Genomic DNA, 19,191 nt, shown 5'->3' on the forward strand with positions numbered 1-19,191 from the left:
TGGGCTGGCTAGGCCAGAATTTGTTGCCCATCCCTAATTGCCCCATGAGAAAGAAGGTGATGGTGAGCTGCAGTCCATGTGTTGAGACTTTGTGGCAGGTTTTTTAATACAACTGAGTGGCTTGCTAGGCCATTTCAGAGGGCATTTCAGAGTCGGCCACATTGCTGTGGGTCTGGAGTCACGTGTAGCCCAGACCTGGTATGAATGGCAGATTTCCTTCCCTATGGGATATTATTGAACCAGCTGGGTTATTAGGAACATTGACAGTGATTTCATAGTCATGTTTTAATTCCAGATATTTATTGAGTTCAGTTTCCACTATCTGCCATGGTGGGGTTTGAAACTGGGTCTCCAGACTATTACCCTGTGTCTCTGGATCACCAGTCCAGTGACAATACCAGTAGGCCACCACCTCGCCATTGAGGAAATTTGATAACCTACAACCTCTGATATTGTGTAGTGGCAAATTTCAGAAGAATGTGAAAGATTGCCGCGGGCATAGGATAACGAGATGAATGGTTTTGGAAGTAAGAATGGAAAAATAATTCTGCAAAGGTTTCAAATAGAGGAACTGGCGTACGGATACATAGGCTGTTAAAGATAATAACACAAGTAGACAACATTTTTCAAAAGTAGACTCTTGAATTTATAGCTATAAATGGAAAGAAAACAAGGACATCTGTTGAATTGTATATGAGAAAAAAGAATATTAACGAACTGGTGCGCAAGCAGGAGAGTAGCGTTAGCATAGATTGTGGAGAAAAATATTGCAGACTTGATACAGCTTTGATGAGGTAAGTGGCTTGTTTGTGTGGTGTAACATTCTGCTTCTTTCATAATTAGGTTATAAATTGCTGAGGAGGCCTTAAAGAATGTATTTGAAATGTGTGACAGAGCAGAGGGTTGTAAGGATGGACTGTTCTGAAGTATATATTTTTATAATCCTGTACTGCATTCTGAACAATTTTCTTTTCATCCTTTGCAGGGACTTTGGTGATTGTTTATAACCTTAAACTGATGGATAATGGGGAACCGGAACTGGATGTTACCTCTGATCCTACTGATATTCTGATGGCAGGACCACAACTTGAAGGAGTGTAAGTAATTAGTCTGAGGCACTAGAGACATTTTAGATTGGGGAACAGAAACCATCTAAAACAGCCCAGCTTGTAATAAACAAAGTCTCAATGTATTATTGACTCAACCTCAGGAGTGAAATGGAGTTTTTTAAAACTAAATTTAGAGTTCCCAATTATTGTTTTTGCAATTCAGCATGGCCAATTTACATCTGCACAATTTTTTGGGTTGTAGGGGTGAGACCCACGCAGACATGAGGGGAAACTCCACATGGACAGTGACCCAGGGCTGGAATTGAACCTGGGTCCTCGGCGTCATGAGAACTCGGGTCCACTGTGCCACAGTGCTGCCCTGAAGTGAAATGGAGTTAGCAACTTCAAGTAATAGTAATAATCTTTATTATTGTCACAAGTAGGCTTACATTAATACTGCAACAAAAATATTGTGAAAAGCCCCTAGTCGCCACATTCCGGCGCCTGTTCGGGTCCACAGAGGGAGAATTCAGAATGGCCAATTCACCTACAAGCACGTCTTTCGGGACTTGTGGGAGGAAACCGGAGCACCCGGAGGAAACCGACGCAGACACGGGGAGAGCGTGCAGACTCCGCACAGACAGTGATCCAAGCAGGAATCGCACCTGGGACCCTGGCATTGTGAAGCAACGGTGCTTACCATTGTGCAACCATGTCGCCCAAATGGTACAAAGTGTAAACCCATGGGATTTGATACGTGGCACGATATTAAAATGCTGTGTATAAAACACAGGATGAAGTCCCACTGATAGCAGCACTTTCTCACTGGTGTTGAAGAAGCATTGTGTAAGATTATTGTCTATTTCCAAGGAGAATGTGGATTCTGCAGTCTTTTAGGCTACCCAGAATCATAGAATCTCTGCAGTGCAGAAGGCCATTCGGTCCATCGAGTCTGCACCAATCCTCCAAAAGAGCACTCTACCTAAATCCACTTCCCTTTCCACACTGCAATCCTAACTAACTTGCACATCCCTGGGCACTAAGGGGCAATTTAGCATGGCCAATCTACCTAACCCACAGTCCAAAGAGTATGGGAGGAAACTTGAGCACCTGGAGGAAACCCACGCAGACCAGGGGAAAACATACAAACTCCACACAGACAGTCACCCAAGGCCGGAATTGAACCCGGGTCCCTGGCGCTTTGAGGTATCAGTGCTTGTTTCAAAATTTGAGTAGCCAATTCTTTTCTTTCCAATTAAGGGACAATTTAGCATGGCCAATCCACCTACACTGCACATTGTTAGGTTGTGGGTGTGAGATCCACACACACATGGGGAGAATGTGCAAACTCCACATGGACAATGACCCAGGGCCGGGATCGAACCCGGGTCCTTGGCGCCATGAGGCAACAATACTAATCACTGCAAAGATCTGCCCCCAGAAGTGAAAGTAGAACTTAAAACAATTATCGACTGAAATACTTTGACACAGAAACTCAACTTAATTGAGTGTTGTGGTTGAGTCATGTTGTCAATAAGATTGAAAACTGGTCTGCTGCTGCTTGTTCGTGGTTTTCACAATAGTTAATCTATTTGATATGAACCAAGCATTTTAGATATTCATATTTGAAAATTACAGAAGTAAAAGAAATGATAAGCAATCTAAAGACATAGTTCCAAGGTTACTGTCATCTGGTAACAGAATTATAAAGGCAAATGAGGGGTTTGCCTCTTTTCTTTCTACTCCTCCTCCCTTTCATTTCACTGAGATGATAAAGAAAAAAAGCTCCAACTACAAACTTCCATTAAAATATTGCTTTTAAAATTTAGATGTTAACTTAATGCTCCTCTCTTTGGAATGCTGCATAGTCCCTATGAAGCGTTTATGGGACGATCCCTGTGTTGGTCTTTGCCCCTTCTTCTTGTCCCTCCCAACTTGTCCTCCCTGAAACCCATTTTAGCTCATTGACATTATAAAATTAATGTGGGAGTGATCCAGTAATTTAGCTTTGCACATGCAGGGACTCGCCCAGGATTTTCCCTAGTGGACAGGCTTCTGTTCTCGGAAACTGGATCACTAAGCCTCCTAAGATCGGGTTTCAAGTGAGTAGACAGCTGGTCACTGAAGATTACTGTGTGATTGTGAGCAACCATTAATTTTTTTGCTCTAATGGATGTATTTCTTTTACAGAAAACCAGAGCGGCGCTCCTTTAGGGCTTACACAGCTGTACTGTACATCGACCCTCGGATGAGAATTTTTATCCAGGGTCACAAGGTGCGAACGAAGCGACTCTCCTGCTGCTTGTTTAAACCCAGGTAAATGCAGGAACCTTTGTGTCAAAGAGACAGATTTGCATCTACATAGTGCCTTTCGCTATCTCAAGGTGTCCTAAAGTGCTATACAGTGCAGTCGCTGTCAGAGTAAAGGTGCCGACAAATTTACACATAGCAAGTTCATACAAACAGTAGTGTGGTGATGAGCAGACTCTTTATAAATGATGTTGGTTGAAATGAATATTGACCAGAACATTGAGGAGAAATCCTTTGTTCTTTTCAAATTAGGATCTTTTACATCCATTCACGAGGACAGGTATGCGGTCTCAGTTTAGCATCTCGTTTGAAAGATGGAACTTCTTGACATTGTAGCATTCCCTCCGTTCTGCACTGGAATGTCAGCCAAGAGTTTGAACTCGAGTCTCTGAACTGAGACTTGAACCCACAACTCCTATGGGTATACAGCAACAGCGATTAAATGGAGCTGATGTACGATTCAGCTGTGATTTAATTGAATGATGGAACAGGCTTGAAGAGCTGAATGCCCACCTCCGTTTCCTATGTTATTTTGAGTAAAGGCCATGTTTTTTTGCGAATGGAACTTTCTTTACATTTGAGAGTCAGTTCTACACGAGTGCCAAAATAATGTCACCTAATAGTTTAAGATCTTGAATTAATTATTATGCTAGTCAAACCTGGCGGCATGTGGCGCAGTGGATAGCACTGGGACTGCGACGCTGAGGACCCGGGTTCGAATCCCGGCCCTGGGTCACTGTGTGGAGTTTGTACATTCTCCCCATGTCTGCGTGGGTTTCACCCCCACAACCCAAAGGTGTGCAGGGTAGGTGGATTGGCCACGATAAATTGCCCCTTAATTGGAAAAATAATAATAATAATTGGGTACTTAAATTTATTTTTTAAAAATGCTAGTCAAACTTAATTTTTATATGTAAATTTGAATTGCAAAATCTTGTTGTAAATGATTTCTGCATGGGTCATTTCAAGTTTCTGTGTCTTGGTCTTGTGCCCTGATTAACTTCTCTCCCTTTCACAGAATGTACAAGTATACATCAAATCGGTTTAAGACCCGTGCAGAACAGGAAGTGAAAAAAGCTGAGCATCTAATGAAAATAGGTATGTAAAAAAAGGGAAAATAATATTTAACATTTTTCCATTGCATCATTTTTGAAGGATGTTAAATGTTATAAATGATAAAGAACTGAATATGGTTCTCACAGTAGCACTTTCTTAATAATGTAAACCCTGTGGTGGAAGTTAATTATGTTGGTCAACTATGTCCCAAGTTAAGTTCTGGCTGATACTGAATTAAGAGAACTCAGCTGCGGACGAGGGGAAAGACACATTGACCTGGGGTGCATGGAGGGTTCCTGCCTCTGATCTCTATCTAGTCACCTCAGCTGAAGTACAATGTCGAGAGTATGAATACTTCACTTGCCATTTTTCATCGGAATGTAAACTATTATAAGTGAGATACTTCACTGGGGGCAGGGAGAAAATTTGGATGAAGGTGTCAGATGAGGGCAGCAGTTAAATCATGGGCATACTTGTAACTCATGCTGGACAGTGATGAGGTATGTAAAATTTTTGATGTGTTTTTTAAAAAATACTTTATCATCTGGGAGTGCTAATGCCAATTGTAAACCAAACATGGAACAAGGATAAAACTGAAGACCTTCCTTACTTGAACAACTCAGTATTGCATCGTGCATGTGTAACTGTTATAACCCCACGAGGACCACAGGGAATCCACTGTTGATCTCCCTGTAGGATGCGTGGAGTATGAGCTTCCTAGGGAGGGGGCTGAGGCCACCCAGCTGGGGCTCGTTATGAATGAGTATAAAAGCTGGTCCAAAGCAGAGCCTGGTGTGGTTAGTTCTTGTAGCAAGGACTGTACTTGAAACGAGATGCCTTGAGCAGAATATTGTATATAGTTAAAATAAACCGCTGGCTTCCGCGAATTGCTGACTGGCGACGGGGGGTGGAGAGTGCCGGTCTGGAAGACTGGAACCAGTATGCTGTGCCAGTGAGGCGAGCAAGATCTTGGGGAAAGACGTTGAAAAGTCATCGTTTTGACCTCCTGTGGGGCCCAGACATTTGGGAGCATATGGACTTACCCAGCTTCACCGGACTCCGAATCCATTGATGAGCTTGTCGCTTTGGGTGGCGACATGTAGGTGTAGGTTGCACGTTGGCTGGCTCTTGCTAGAGTTCTCATTTTTAGACCCTTTTCACCCAGTTTTAGGGCGAACCTTTATATAAATTGTCTTCAGTGAAGTTGTGGGAATTTGAGTATACCAAAATTCCAAGGAAAGAATGCGGCATGAAGAAGAACGAGCATTAGTCCGCCTGCGGGTCTGAGTTCGGCGCGGAATTCTATCGGAGAAAAGATGGTGGGAGCAGGCTGGCTGGGTGCAGCTGCGCCCATTACGGTGGATGTGCTAGCCGAGGTGATAGCGGAGTTTGAGCCGCAGTTTGGCAAGCATTTTGAGCGGCATGGGAATGAGATGATGGGAATGCTCGTACAGCTGGTGTGGGGTCCGCTAGCCCCAATAAAGGAGGCTCTTGGAAAGATGCCGGAGACGGTACGGGAGCATGGTGAGGTGTTAAAGGGAGTGGAGGAGGCATTGTCGTGGCACAGCGACCAGCTTGCCTCGATGGGAGAGGAGCTACAGAAGGTGGGGAAAGTAATAAAAAGCTGAGAGTCAAAGTGGAGGACCTGGAGAACCGGTCACGACAGCAGATCTTCGGTTTGTGGAACTCCCCGAGGGGCTGGAGAGCCCAAGTTGTTGGGGGAGGAGAACACCTCCCTCTTTGAGCTTGATCGGTCGCCCGGCTGAAGCCAATGGCGAATGATCCACCAAAAGCTGTGATAGTACACTCCATATGCTTCACCCGATGTCTGTTTATTTACATTGTGCATTTATCATATGTCCTACGTTTTTCATGTATGGAACAATCTGCCTGGTCTGTATGCAGAGTAATACTTTTCACTGTACCTCGGTACAGTAAATCTTTTTGTTGGGGATTGTTTTGTTTTAGTATAAAATGTTTAAAAACTGAATAAAATAGTTTTAAAAAATTAATACGGCTGTGCGGCCACTGACCTCTTGACCCACTTACAACTTCAAGCGGCTGTCCCTCTCCAAAATATTGAGGGATAGCCTAGTGTGTGGCATAAACAACGCGGCTTCTCAGGAAGCTTTTGGCAGAGCCCACCTTGGATTTAAGCGGTGCCATTGAGCTTTCGCTGTCCCGAGAGCATGTGGAGAAATGATTGCAGGAGCTGCAGGGTCCATAATTTGGCCCGCCCTTCATTTCGAACTCCCTCTTCATCCCGGGACAGTGGGGTCTGAGCCGATTGCCTCAAAAAGGGCAGCCTCAGAGACCATTCCGAAGCCGAGTTAGGATCTTGGGAGCTACTGCTGACAGAACATTGAACATAGAAAATAAAGCACAGAACAGGCCATTCGGCCCACGATGTTGTGGCGAACTTTTGTCCTAGATTAAGAACAAATTAATCTACACTCTCGCCTCCTGCACTCCAGGCTCCGAAGCTACCCCAAAGATCGCGAGCCCCCAGCCCGGCCTGACCCTAGACCCGACCACTTCAGACAAAGTCCCCGCCACCCCCTTCCAAAACCCCTCCAAGGCCGGACATGCCCAAAACATATGGGTGTGGTTCACTGGGACTTTCAAAGATCTATGAACATAGACCCCAAGATCTCTCTGCTCCTCCATATTACCAAGAACCCTACCGTTAACCCTGTATTCCGCATTCATATTTGTCCTTCCAAAATGGACAGCCTCTCACTTTTCAGGGTTAAACTCCATCTGCCACTTCCCAGCCCAGCTCTGCATCCTATCTATGTCTCTTTGCAGCTGCCAGCAGCCCTCCTCACTATCCACAACTCCACCAATCTTCGTATCGTCTGCACATTTGCTGACCCACCCTTCAACTCCCTCATCCAAGTCATTAATGAAAATCACAAACAGCAGAGGACCCAGAACTGATCCCTGCGGTGCGCCACTGATAACTGGGCTCCAGGCTGAATATTTGCCATCCACCACCACTGTCTGACTTCAATTGGTTAGCCAGTTTGTTATCCAACTGGCCAAATTTACCATTATCCCATGCCTCCTTACTTTCTGCATACGCCTACCATGGGGAACCTTATCAAATGCCTTACTAAAATCCATGTACACCACATCCACTGCTTTACCTTCATCCACGTGCTTGGTCACGTCCTCAAAGAATTCAATAAGACTTGTGAGGCAAGACCTACCCCTCACAAATCCGTGCTGACTATCCCTAATCAAGCAGTGTCTTTCCAGATGTTCAGAAATCCTATCCCTCAGTCCCCTTTCCATTCCTTTGCCGACCACCGAAGTAAGACTAACTGGCCTGTAATTCCCAGGGTTATCCCTATTCCCTTTTTTGAACAGGGGCAGGACATTCGCCACTCTCCAATCCCCTGGTACCACCCCTGTTGACAGCGAGGACGAAAAGATCATTGCCAACGGCTCTGCAATTTCATCTCTTGCTTCCCATAGAATCCTTAGATATATCCCGTCAGGCCCGGGATCTATCCTCAAGTTTTTCAAAATGCCTAATACATCTTCCTTCCTTACAAGTATCTCCTCGAGCTTACCAGTCTGTTTCACACTGTTCTCTCCAACAATATGGCCCCTGTCATTCGTAAATACTGAAGAAAAGTACTCGTTCAAGACCTCTCCTATCTCTTCAGACTCGATACGCAATCTCCCGCTACTGACCTTGATTGGACCTACCCTCGCTCTCGTCATTCTCATATGTCTCGCATATGTGTAAAAGGCCTTGGGGTTTTCCTTGATCCTACTGACTAAATATTTTTCATGCCCTCTCTTAGCTCTCCTAATCCCTTTCTTCAGTTCCCTCCTGGCTATCATGTATCCCTCCAGCTCCCTGTCTGAACCTTGTTTCCTCAGCCTTACATAAGTCTCCTCCTTCCTCTGAACAAGACATTCAACCTCTCTTGTCAACCATGGTTCCCTCACTCGACCATCTCTTTCCTGCCTGACAGGGACATGCATATCAAGGACATGTACTATCTGTTCCTTAAACAAGTTCCACATGTCAATTGTGTCCTTTCCTGGCAGCCTATGTTGCCAACTTATGCACTTCAGTTCTTGTTTGACAGCATTGTATTTACCCTTCCCCCAATTGTAAACCTTGCCATGTTGCGTGCCCCTATCCCTCTCCATTACTGAAGTGAAAGTCACAGAATTGTGAGAGCACTATCTCCAAAATGCTCCCCCACTAACAAATCTATCACTTGTCCTGGTTCATTACCAAGTACCAAATCCAATATGGCCTCCCCTCTGGTCGGACAATCTACATACAATGTTAGAAACGCTTCCTGGACACAGTGCACAAACACCACCCCATCCAAACTATTTGATCTAAAGAGTTTCCACTCAATATTTGGGAAGTTGAAGTCACCCATGACTACTACCCTGTGACTTCTGCACCTTTCCAAAATGTTTCTCAATCTGTTCCTCCACATCTCTGCTGCTATTGAAATGAAAAAAAATGAAAATCGCTTATTGTCATGAGTAGGCTTCAATGAAGTTACCGTGAAAAGCCCCTAGTCGCCACATTCCGGCGCCTGTTCGGGGAGGCTGTTACGGGAATCGAACCGTGCTGCTGGCCTGCTTGGTCTGCTTTCAAAGCCAGCAAATTAGCCCTGTGCTAAACAGCCCCTGGGGGGCCTACAGAAAACTCTCAACAAGGTGACTGCTCCCTTCCTATTTCTGACTTCAACCCATACTACCTCAGTCGGCAGATCCTCCTCGAACTGCCTTTCTGCAGCTGTTATACTATCTCTAATTAACAATGCCACACCCCCCCCCCCCCAAACCACTTTTACCACTCTCCCTAATCTTATTGAAACATCTTTAACCAGGAACCTCCAACAAACCATTTCTGCCCCTCTTCTATCCAAGTTTCCGTGATGGCCACAACATCGTAGTCCCAAGTACCGATCCGTGCCTTAAATTCACCCACCTTATTCCTGATGCTTCTTGCGTTGAAGTATACACACTTCAACCCAACTCCATGTCTGCAAGTACTCTCCTTTGTCAGTGTTAACTTCCCCGCTGTCTCACTACACGCTTCGACGCCCTGAACATCGGCTACCTTAATTGCTGTGCTGCAAATCCGGTTCCCATTCTCCTGCCAAATTAGTTTAAACCCTCACGAAGAGTACTAGAAAACCTCCTTCCCAGGATATTGGTGCCCCGAGGATGATGGGGAGAGCCGGCCACATTGCCAAAAGTGTGGTCGGAGAACGCGTGATGATCAGAACCCCAATTTCGGCGCCGAGTATGTTGTCTGCGACAGCTGCTGAGATCACCCGAGATCGATGGGCCGACGACATAGAAACTGGTTGAGTCTCACGTTTCTGAATCTCGGCAGGAACGTAGAAGTGCAGCAGGCGACGCAGAAGAAGCACTGCGACTTATAGACGCCAGGGTAGAAATTTCACTCCAGGGATATTGGAAATATTACAGCGCTTTCCCACAATCATTTAAAAAATACTTTACAGAGCGCACCCCATCTCCCATGATGGGCCAAATGGCTGGCGTGGAACCTACACAACCTGGGGGGGGAGGGGTGAATTCTGCTGGAAGTGCACCCATGTGAACGTTGAGGATAGGAGCTATAAATAACCTGTTGATACTCGCTCTCTGGACTTGTGAATAATATTGAGATATTTGGAAACCTTTGTCACCATGAAATATTTGCCTGTAAACAATTGCACCATAGGAAATGGAAGGAAAAGAGTGAGGGGGAGGCTAGAGGGCCAGCGATAACTGGAGAGTGATAAAGATGTTGTGGATAGAAAGACAAAGGGAATGTAAATGGGAGTGATCCAGGCCGAGAAGGGTGCTGATAGATTAGTATGTGTTAATGGCAGAACAAATGTAAGAAGTGTATCAAAGGGCATCTGGGAACACCGGGGACGGGGGGGGGGGAACACAATTATGAGGAGGAAAAAACATCGATTTAGAAAATAAAGTGATAGAAATAAAGAAGGTGGAGGAGGGAGTTCAGTCTGAAACTGTTTAACTCAATGTTAAGTCCAGAAGGCTGTAAAATGCCTAATCGGAAGATGAAGTGCTAGTCTTCCAATTTGTGCTGGTTTTCACTGGAACATTGCAGCAGGCCAAGGATGGACATGTGGACATGAAAGCAGGACGGTGATTTGAAATGGTAAGTGAAACGCAGGTCTGGGTCCTGCATGCAAATTCATACCCGTCTTAGACCAAATGATGTCCTGGTTGTACAGAATATAGAGCAGGGCTCGGGTATGAAGGTGGGGGTGCAGAGAGAAGGATAAAATATTTAGTATGGGGTAAAAGTTGATAAACCAGCCCGTTGCCTTTCTGAAAGTTTCACGTAATAACTATTTTTTAAAATTTTTTTATAAATTTAGAGTACCCAATTCATTTTTCCAATTAAGGGGCAATTTAGCATGTTCAATCCACCTAGTTTGCACATTTTTTGGGTTGTGGGGACGAAACCCACGCAAACACGGGGAGAATGTGCAAACTTCACACGGACAGTGACCCGGGGCCGGGATCGAACCTGGGACCTCGGCGCAGTGAGGCTGTCACATAATAACTATATAGATTTTTAAAAGACGATTGTCATTTTCATGGGATCGAATGCTCAGAATTTGAGTGTATTTTGCCCTTGCTGAAATTTGTACACTTAGAAATCCGACAGTCGGAAGCTGTACAGCATCTCATGCGTGCTTCACCATTTATTAAAATCATGATTCATCTTCACTTTAAACTCCACTTTCCTGTCTGATCCCCATCTCCCCCGATTCGCTTTGTGTCCAAAAATCAATCAATATCAGGCTTGAAGGTACACATCAGAGCACCCACAGTCCTCTGGGACAGAGAATTCCAAGATTCATAACCCTCAGTGCACAAATATCACCTCATCTCATCCCTAAATGGCTGCCCATTTTTTCTGAGATTATGCCCCCTTGTTCTAGACTGCTTAAACCAGGAGAAACTGATTATCAGCAACTTCCCTGTCCAGCTCTTTCAGAATCTTGATTGTTGTAGTGGGATAACTTCTCATTCTTTTAAACTCCCAACGAGTATAGGTCCCTTCTACTCAATTTATTAAATCCGCAATAGCTTGTTTTTTTCTATAACAAGTAACATTGAATGTTCCTATCTGATTCGGAGGAGAAATGGATGATGGACTGCAGTAGAAGTTGAACATAGGAACAGGAGTAGTCCATTCAACCCATTGATCCTGCTCTGCCATTTAATAAGATCTTGGCTGATCGGGTACTTCAATGTCTTTTACCCACACTATTCACATAACCCTTTATGTTATTGTTGATTAAAACGCTGTCAATCTCTACCTTAAACACTCAATGACTGAGCTTCCCTTGCGCTCTGGTGTAGAGAAGTCCACAGATTCGGAACCCTCTGTAAAGAAATTTCTCCTCCTCGCAATCCTTATTTAGAAATTATGACCTCTGGTTCTAGACTCCCCAACCAACCTGACCTGCCTCTGCCCTGTCTATTCCTTTCAAGTATTTTTTAGGTTTCAATGAGATCACCTCTCATTCTTCGAAGCTCTGGAGAAGACTGGTCCTGTTTGCCCAATCTCTTCATAAGACAGTGCACCTATCCCTGCAACAAGTCTGAGAAACCTTCACTGCATTTCCTTTACGCCAACAATATCCTTTCTGCGGTGAGGGAAACATAACTGCACACAGTACTCCATGTGGCGCCTAACCAAGCTTTAACAATTGAAGCAAGACTTCACTACTCCTGTACTCGAGTCATTTTGCAATGGCTAATATTCCATTAAACAGTGACAAAAATATAGTCAAGCCGATGTATTTTGAGGAAGCTCTTGCAAAATATTGAGTGAATTAACAAGACAAGAGGGCTTTAAGGAGGGAGGCAGTACCATGACTGACGGCTGTCCCACTGATACTGAAAAGGAATCCAGATGCTCAGGTTGCGTGCTACACCATCAAAGACGCATGTCAGGGCTTGACTATGGTGTCTTTAATGACACAAAAAAGTCACAACATGAAGACTGGCATTTGACCCAGTCAATTCAAAAATCTCACTTACCAGTAGAGCCAAAGGAGTTTGGTGGAACTATGCAGAAAATGGATTTGTAAATCAGGACAAAGGTATTGAAATTAGTATTAAACCTGAGACATTTGTGTCCGTATGAGACGTTATTATGTTGTGTGGTTTATTAAGTCATGAAGGAAGCACTGCATTATTCACTGAAAATGCAGAATGTGCTTGTCTCAATATTTAGGGCTACACTGCACCACATGGTGATAAGAAGTAAGTTATCACCTGGATTTTTTTTTAGTATTTTCATCTCCGAACAATTAGACGAGGGCAAAAGCAAACCTCCTTGGACTTACTTGTGTTGAAGTTGCAGATTTCAGATCACCATTGCCAGCAGCTTCAAAGTCATTGAACCATCTCCTTGTCAGGTATAGTGCCTGGCAGGAGCAGCTCTAACGAGTGAAAAGGAAGGAAAATTTCAAAGTTGAACTCTCTGGGGTTTCCACAGTCAGATATTTGTGTGTTTCTTTTTCTTTAAAAAGTCCTGAATGTGTGAACCTGCCTCATGTTGTTGTATTGTTTCCAGCTGAGGAGAAGTCACGGGAAGCAGAAAGCAAAGCACGATCCCTCGTATTAAAGTTGGGAGACGACTTGAGCAGGGAAGCGAGGGTGAGCCAGTTTGACTCGTATTTTGAACAATGACAACACAGTCATCACGTATTATTAATCCTATGCAACTCATGTACCTTAATATGAATTATGTGCACAAATTTGTATGTGTCTTGTATGTTGGAGTAAAGTATCCACCTATAACAAGCAGTTACAATAGGTTAAATGGTTTATTTATGCCTTTCAACATCAATGATGTGGAGATGCCGGTGTTGGACTGGGGTGAGCACAGTCTTACAACACCAGGTTAAAGTCCAACCGGTTTGTTTCGAATCACTAGCTTTCGGAGCACTGCTCCTTCCTCCGGTGAATCAACATACTTTCAACATCAAGATTTTCTTTTTCTGTTCATCAACATTGTTGCTTTGATTTAGAAGTGCTTTCTATGTATATATACCTTTGTATGACCAAGAGGTTGTGTAAAATTATATTGATTCTACTTTATTTTGAATGTCAAATGTGTTTATGCATAAAGTATCACTTCTGAAAGTTAACATAAGATTTGATTTTGCCATTTAAGATGTTAAAATCAGGAGTTCTAAAGAAGATCAGACTTCCTATGAAATCTGGGGCTGGGTTCTTCGCTGGCAGTACACTCACACCTGCGGATTTCCCAACGGCGTGAGGGTGCCCACAATGGGAAACCCCATTGGCCAGTAGCCGGGATGGAGGATCCCGCTGCCGGTGGGGGCACGCTGCACCAGAAAATGGGTGCGGTGGGACGGAGAATCCCACCCCTGGTTATTCAGCATGAAGAACTCCAAATAGCTCTATAGTTAATGGATCTTCAAAGTCAACTGTGTACCAAAGGGCTGCAAGATGAAGAGGCAGAATTTGCTGCTCGGCTAATTACCACCGCTAATATTCAATAGAAAACATTATTACAAGGTGTAATTAACTATTAGAATAGACCTCCTCATTTCATGTATGTTTATATTCTGCATCATAATTTTAATGTTTAGGATTTTTGTGCTTGACATTGTATATGAAGTTAGGAGAGGCTCTAGTTTCTAATTCTTTGGTCTTTAATATCTGACAGTTTGTCGGATTTGATAGTACAATGTGGGATGGTCAAATTGAGAATTACTGCAGAATGATGAAGTGCAGAGGGGTTTGGGTGTTGTGCACAAGTTACAAATTGGTATGCAGGTGCAGCATGTAATCAAGAAGACTAATGGAATGCTATATTTTGTTATGCGAAGAATTGAGTATAAAAGGATGTTATGCTTCATTTATTTGAGGCATTGCTGACAATGTGTTTGCACATTCTCTCACTGTTTGCGTGGGTTTCGCCCCCACAATCCAAAGATGTGCAGGCTAGGTGGATTGACCACGCTAAATTGCTCCTTAATTAGAAATAAATAATTGGGTATTCTAAATTTTAAAAAAAGGAGGGGAAAAGAAGAGTGAGGGATGACTTTGTTGAAGTATATAAGGTCCTGAACATTATTGATAAGGTGGACATCAAAAGGATGTTTCCGACTGAGCGAGCTGGAGAACCTAATGGCTGCCTGCTGAATGTTGCTCTGTTTGCCCCTGACAAGAATCCACCTCCACCCACTAATTAAATCAGTCCAAAATACTTAGTGTAGATATAGACATAGAATGAGCAAAAGTCCGAGACGCAAGAGAGATGAAGTGAAAATGGTTCAGGATGACATAAAGAAACGAGAAGCCGCAGCCGATCTCCACATGGCAACAGCGGGCCTGCCCGAACACCATATTCAGGTATGGAGAACACCATATTCAGGTATGGAAACGTCTGAGCTGAGCACTATCCTGACTGAGCTGAGAAAATTCAGAAAAAAAGTAAATGATGCCTTGGGAAAATAAAAAATTCAATCTCAGAACTGGAACAAACTGTCAGGGGTTTTGGAAAGAGGGTAGTGGAGCCTGAGGACAGAATTAGTAGGTTGAGGATAGCAAAACATACTCAGCGGCAGGCAGTTCTCTTATTCACTCCGGAGTGACAAGCAGTTAGACAGATATGAGCACCTCAAATTTCATGATACGGAACACCCGCGAATTTATGGGGTGCCAGAAACCGGGACATTATCTCGGGTTGAAAGCTTTCTCAGGGACCTACTTAAACTCCTGGTCGATTTTCCAGTACAATCAGAACGGGCTCACAGATCGCTGCAACAAAAGTCATCGGTTGATAATGCACCCCCTCAAGATCATTTGTGGTGAAATTTCTCAGCTTCCGGACAAAACTGTATGTTCTCAAGGCCTAAGAAAAACCTCCAATTCAAAGAAAGGCGTATCACACCAGATCAGAACCACTCACCACCTCACCAGCGGAAAAGACATGAATAAACAGCTATGAAGAAATGGCTTAGAGAGAAGAAGATTCCAAACACCTTACCGGGCAATGTTAAGAGTCTATCTCAAGGATGGAAGCGACACCTTTTCATCGGCATGGAGGCTGCAGAGGGAATGAAACACCTGGGCATCACCGTGACTTTCTGGGGGCAAGCGCTGGAGAGGGAAATGCACCACATTGGATGGCACACTGCTGGTAGAAATCAAAGACGATATGATTCCCTGCTTAGCCGCTTGATGATTTGTGATGTAGAGGCTCTGCTTTAGAGATGCGATGAGGGAGGGCAGTGTTAAAGCAGTGGTGCGATGCATATCCAATATCAGTGGGAATGAAATGAAACTATTTAAATTGCAGATTCTTTAACTTGTACCTTACCCACTGACTGAGTTAGTTAACTCCATTGCGGTCAGCTTGATAGCTGCAGCTCAGGAAATCTGGTGTAAGGTTAGCTAGCTGAAGTGACACTGTTGTTTAGGGATATCACTTTATAAGTAGCTGAGAATTTCTTTCTTTTTTAGCCAGTCTTATACCGGGTGGGGTTGGGGACAGTTGGGCGGGGGAGAACAGTTGGGCGGGGGGGTGGGGGGTGTGAGTGGAGCGGTCTTAGCTGACCATAGCCAAGAGAGGACGGCTCCCTCTGTTTAAACAGGAGACTTTGTTCAGCTGCCCCATCACCAATGCAGCTGAAGACCTAAGCAGCGGAAGGTCTGCTCTGGAGATTTCTTTTTATTATACACAATTACATATTAACAAGTTGAATACGGAGACGCTAAGCCTCGCTTTTGTTGGTTTAAATAATCTTTATTTTAGGCCTAATTCCACTTGGATATGGGTCAAATTTGTGGTTAAACCTTTGGTGTACATAGTTTCTACCCCACAGTATTCTCAAAGGAACAATGTTAAAGACACATTTTTTCTTTTCCCCCTATCTCAACGCACTCTTCTCTGATATTAGACTACTTGTCAAGCTGGGTGCACCTCACATTAATTGAATACAGATTGTGTTAACGGTAGTTAGTTATAATGTGAAACGGTTGCATAACCTATTAAAAGAAAAAAGATACTCGGTCAGTTGAAACACCCAAGCTGCAAAATTGCATTTTGTACAAGAAACACATTTGTCAGACAAAGGACATAGTAAGCTGGACAGATCTTGAGCAAACCAGGTTTTCTTTTCCTCTTGCATCAGGGAGAAGGAGTGTAGTAATCTTATTCCACAGATCTGTATCCACTCACAACAGGCCTATCGTCACTTATTGGCTCCTTCATGGAGAGATGCTGTCATAACTGTCATTTATAAGGAGGGTAGGGACCCAACAGAGTGTGTGTTATATCGCCCCCATATCATCACTTAATTGCGACCTGCAAATTCTAACATCAATACAAACCTACAGACTAAACTCTGGAGATAATCTACGCAGACTCCGTAATATTATGAGTTATGCTCAAGGTCGTGGTGCTGAGGCTATGATCTTGCCTTTAGATGCTGAAAAGGCATTTGACCAAGTATCATGGATCTGCCTATTTCTGGCGTTAGACCGCCTGGGGTGTTAGGACCCAACTTTGCGAGGTGGGTCCAGATCCTCTATTCAAATCCACGGATCTCCATTAGATTGAATGGTCATATTTCTAAGGCCTTTAGTCTGGAGTGGGACAAGACGGGGTTGTACTCTGTCCCCCTTTCTGTTCACCCTATACATAGAACAATGGTGAGAGGCAATACAGACATAAAAGGGGTTATAGCTGAAGAAGAAAAGCACAAATTATCTGTAGGTATTTAAAAATTATGCTGTGGGGGCGTTACGGTGGCACAGTGGTTAGCACTGCTGCCTCACAGCTCCAGGATCCCGGGTTCAATTACAGCTTTGGGTGACTGTCTGCATAGAGTTTGCACCTTCTCCCTGTGTCTGCATGGGTTTCCTCGCATAGTCCAAAGGTGTGCAATTTGGTGGATTGGCCATGCTAAATTGCCCCTTCGTGTCAAACGGTTAGGTGGGGTTACGGGGTTAGGGTGAAGATGTGGGTTTAAGTAGGGTTCTCTCTCCAAGGGCCGGTGCAGATTTGATGGACCGAATGGCCTCCTTCTGCATTGTAGGGATTCTATGATTCTATGCTTATCAGATTGTACAATATCCTTACGTTTTCTGAAAGAGAGTATTAAAAAGTTTGGCTGTTACTCTGGTTACAAAATTAATGTTGATAAAACTGAAGCAATGGAAATAAGTGGCAGATCCCCAACCATATTAAGGTGCAAATTGCCTTTAAATGGCCTAGTTGGGGCATTAAATATCGCAGTATTCTTGTCCCACCATCAATTGTAAGAATATATGAAGCAAATTACGCCAGTTTTATTATAATCAAGAATGATCTGGATGGTGGCTGACCCTACCCCTCTCTCTGTTAAGGCGGATTGATGTATTAGGATGAATGTCCTCAAATGCTACCTACCGTAATTTCCGGACTATAAGCCGCTACTTCTTTCCCACGTTTTGAACCTCGCGGCTTATACAACGACGCGGCTTATTTATGGATTTTTCCCGCTTTCACTAAACCAATGAAATTGCGTAACGGGTTAAGGTAAAACAATGTAACTTTTTAGTTTACTGTTAAATCAAGCGCGCTCAAACATCCCATCATTCTGATTACGGTAGTCATTTTGTCACCCTCATCATGGCAAAGACACGTAGAAATGCATATGATGCAGCTTTCAAGTTGAAGGCGATTGATCTGGCTGTTGGAAAAGGAAATAGAGCTGCTGCACTAGAGCTTGGTCTTAATGAGTCGATGATAAGACGTTGGAAACAGCAGCGTGAGGAATTGACTCAGTGCAAAAAGACAACAAAAGCTTTCAGAGGGAAGAAAAGCAGATGGCCCGAACTAGAAAATGAGCTCGAAGACTGGGTCAACATGCAGAGAGCAGACGGCCGAGGTATTTCAACTGTACAGATCCGACTGAAAGCCAAAACAATCGCCACCGCAATGAAGTTTGAGAATTTTAGAGGTGGACCATCGTGGTGTCTCAGATTTATGAGACGTAAAGGCCTGTCCATCAGGGTACGGACGAGTTTGTGTCAGCAGCTCCCTCCCAACTACGAGGAAAAAATTTCAAACTTCCGCAAATTCATTGATGCAAAGATAGCGGAGCATTCCATTGGCCCGCACAATATCATAAATATGGATGAGGTTCCTCTGACGTTTGACCTGCCTCTCACTCGGACTGTCAACAGGAAAGGTGAATCATCCGTCATGCTGAAAACAACTGGGCATGAAAAAACGCACTTCACCTGTGTTCTGAGTTGCACGGCATCGGGAGAAAAGCTTCCACCGATGGTGATTTTTAAACGCACGACGATACCAAAAGAAAAATTCCCTACAGGAATTGTTGTGAAAGTCAACAAGAAAGGATGGATGACGGAAAGCCTAATGCATGAATGGCATACGGAGTGCTACGGCAAGCGACCGGGAGGATTCTTTCACAGGAACAAGGCATTGCTCGTTTTGGACAGCATGAGGGCCCACATAACAGATTCTGTGAAAGAAGCCATCAAGAGGACAAACTCAATTCCAGCTGTGATTCCTGGGGGCACAACAAAGTATTTACAGCCACTCGACATCAGTTTAAATCGTGCATTTAAGGTGGCGCTTCGTGTTCAGTGGGAGGCTTGGATGACAAATGGGGAGAAATCCTTCACTAAAACGGGCCGCATGCGAAGAGCAACTTATGGTCAAGTCTGCCAGTGGGTCCTGACA

At 44.0% G+C, this 19,191-nt stretch overlaps 1 protein-coding gene across 3 annotated transcripts in view; it reads left to right on the forward strand.

Annotated features, from left to right (window-relative positions):
• morc2 (MORC family CW-type zinc finger 2) overlaps window positions 1–19,191 on the forward strand; it is a 169,067-nt gene that overhangs the window by 74,096 nt on the left and 75,780 nt on the right. For all 3 annotated transcript variants that reach the window (XM_038821895.1, XM_038822071.1, XM_038821984.1), the window contains 4 exons: window positions 986–1,097; window positions 3,240–3,365; window positions 4,378–4,457; window positions 13,036–13,118. In XM_038821895.1, the coding sequence (XP_038677823.1) occupies window positions 986–1,097; window positions 3,240–3,365; window positions 4,378–4,457; window positions 13,036–13,118 (401 nt within the window). The remainder of the gene's footprint in view (window positions 1–985; window positions 1,098–3,239; window positions 3,366–4,377; window positions 4,458–13,035; window positions 13,119–19,191) is intronic.

Source organism: Scyliorhinus canicula, chromosome 1, assembly GCF_902713615.1.
Source record: "Scyliorhinus canicula chromosome 1, sScyCan1.1, whole genome shotgun sequence".
Lineage (NCBI taxonomy): Eukaryota > Metazoa > Chordata > Chondrichthyes > Carcharhiniformes > Scyliorhinidae > Scyliorhinus > Scyliorhinus canicula.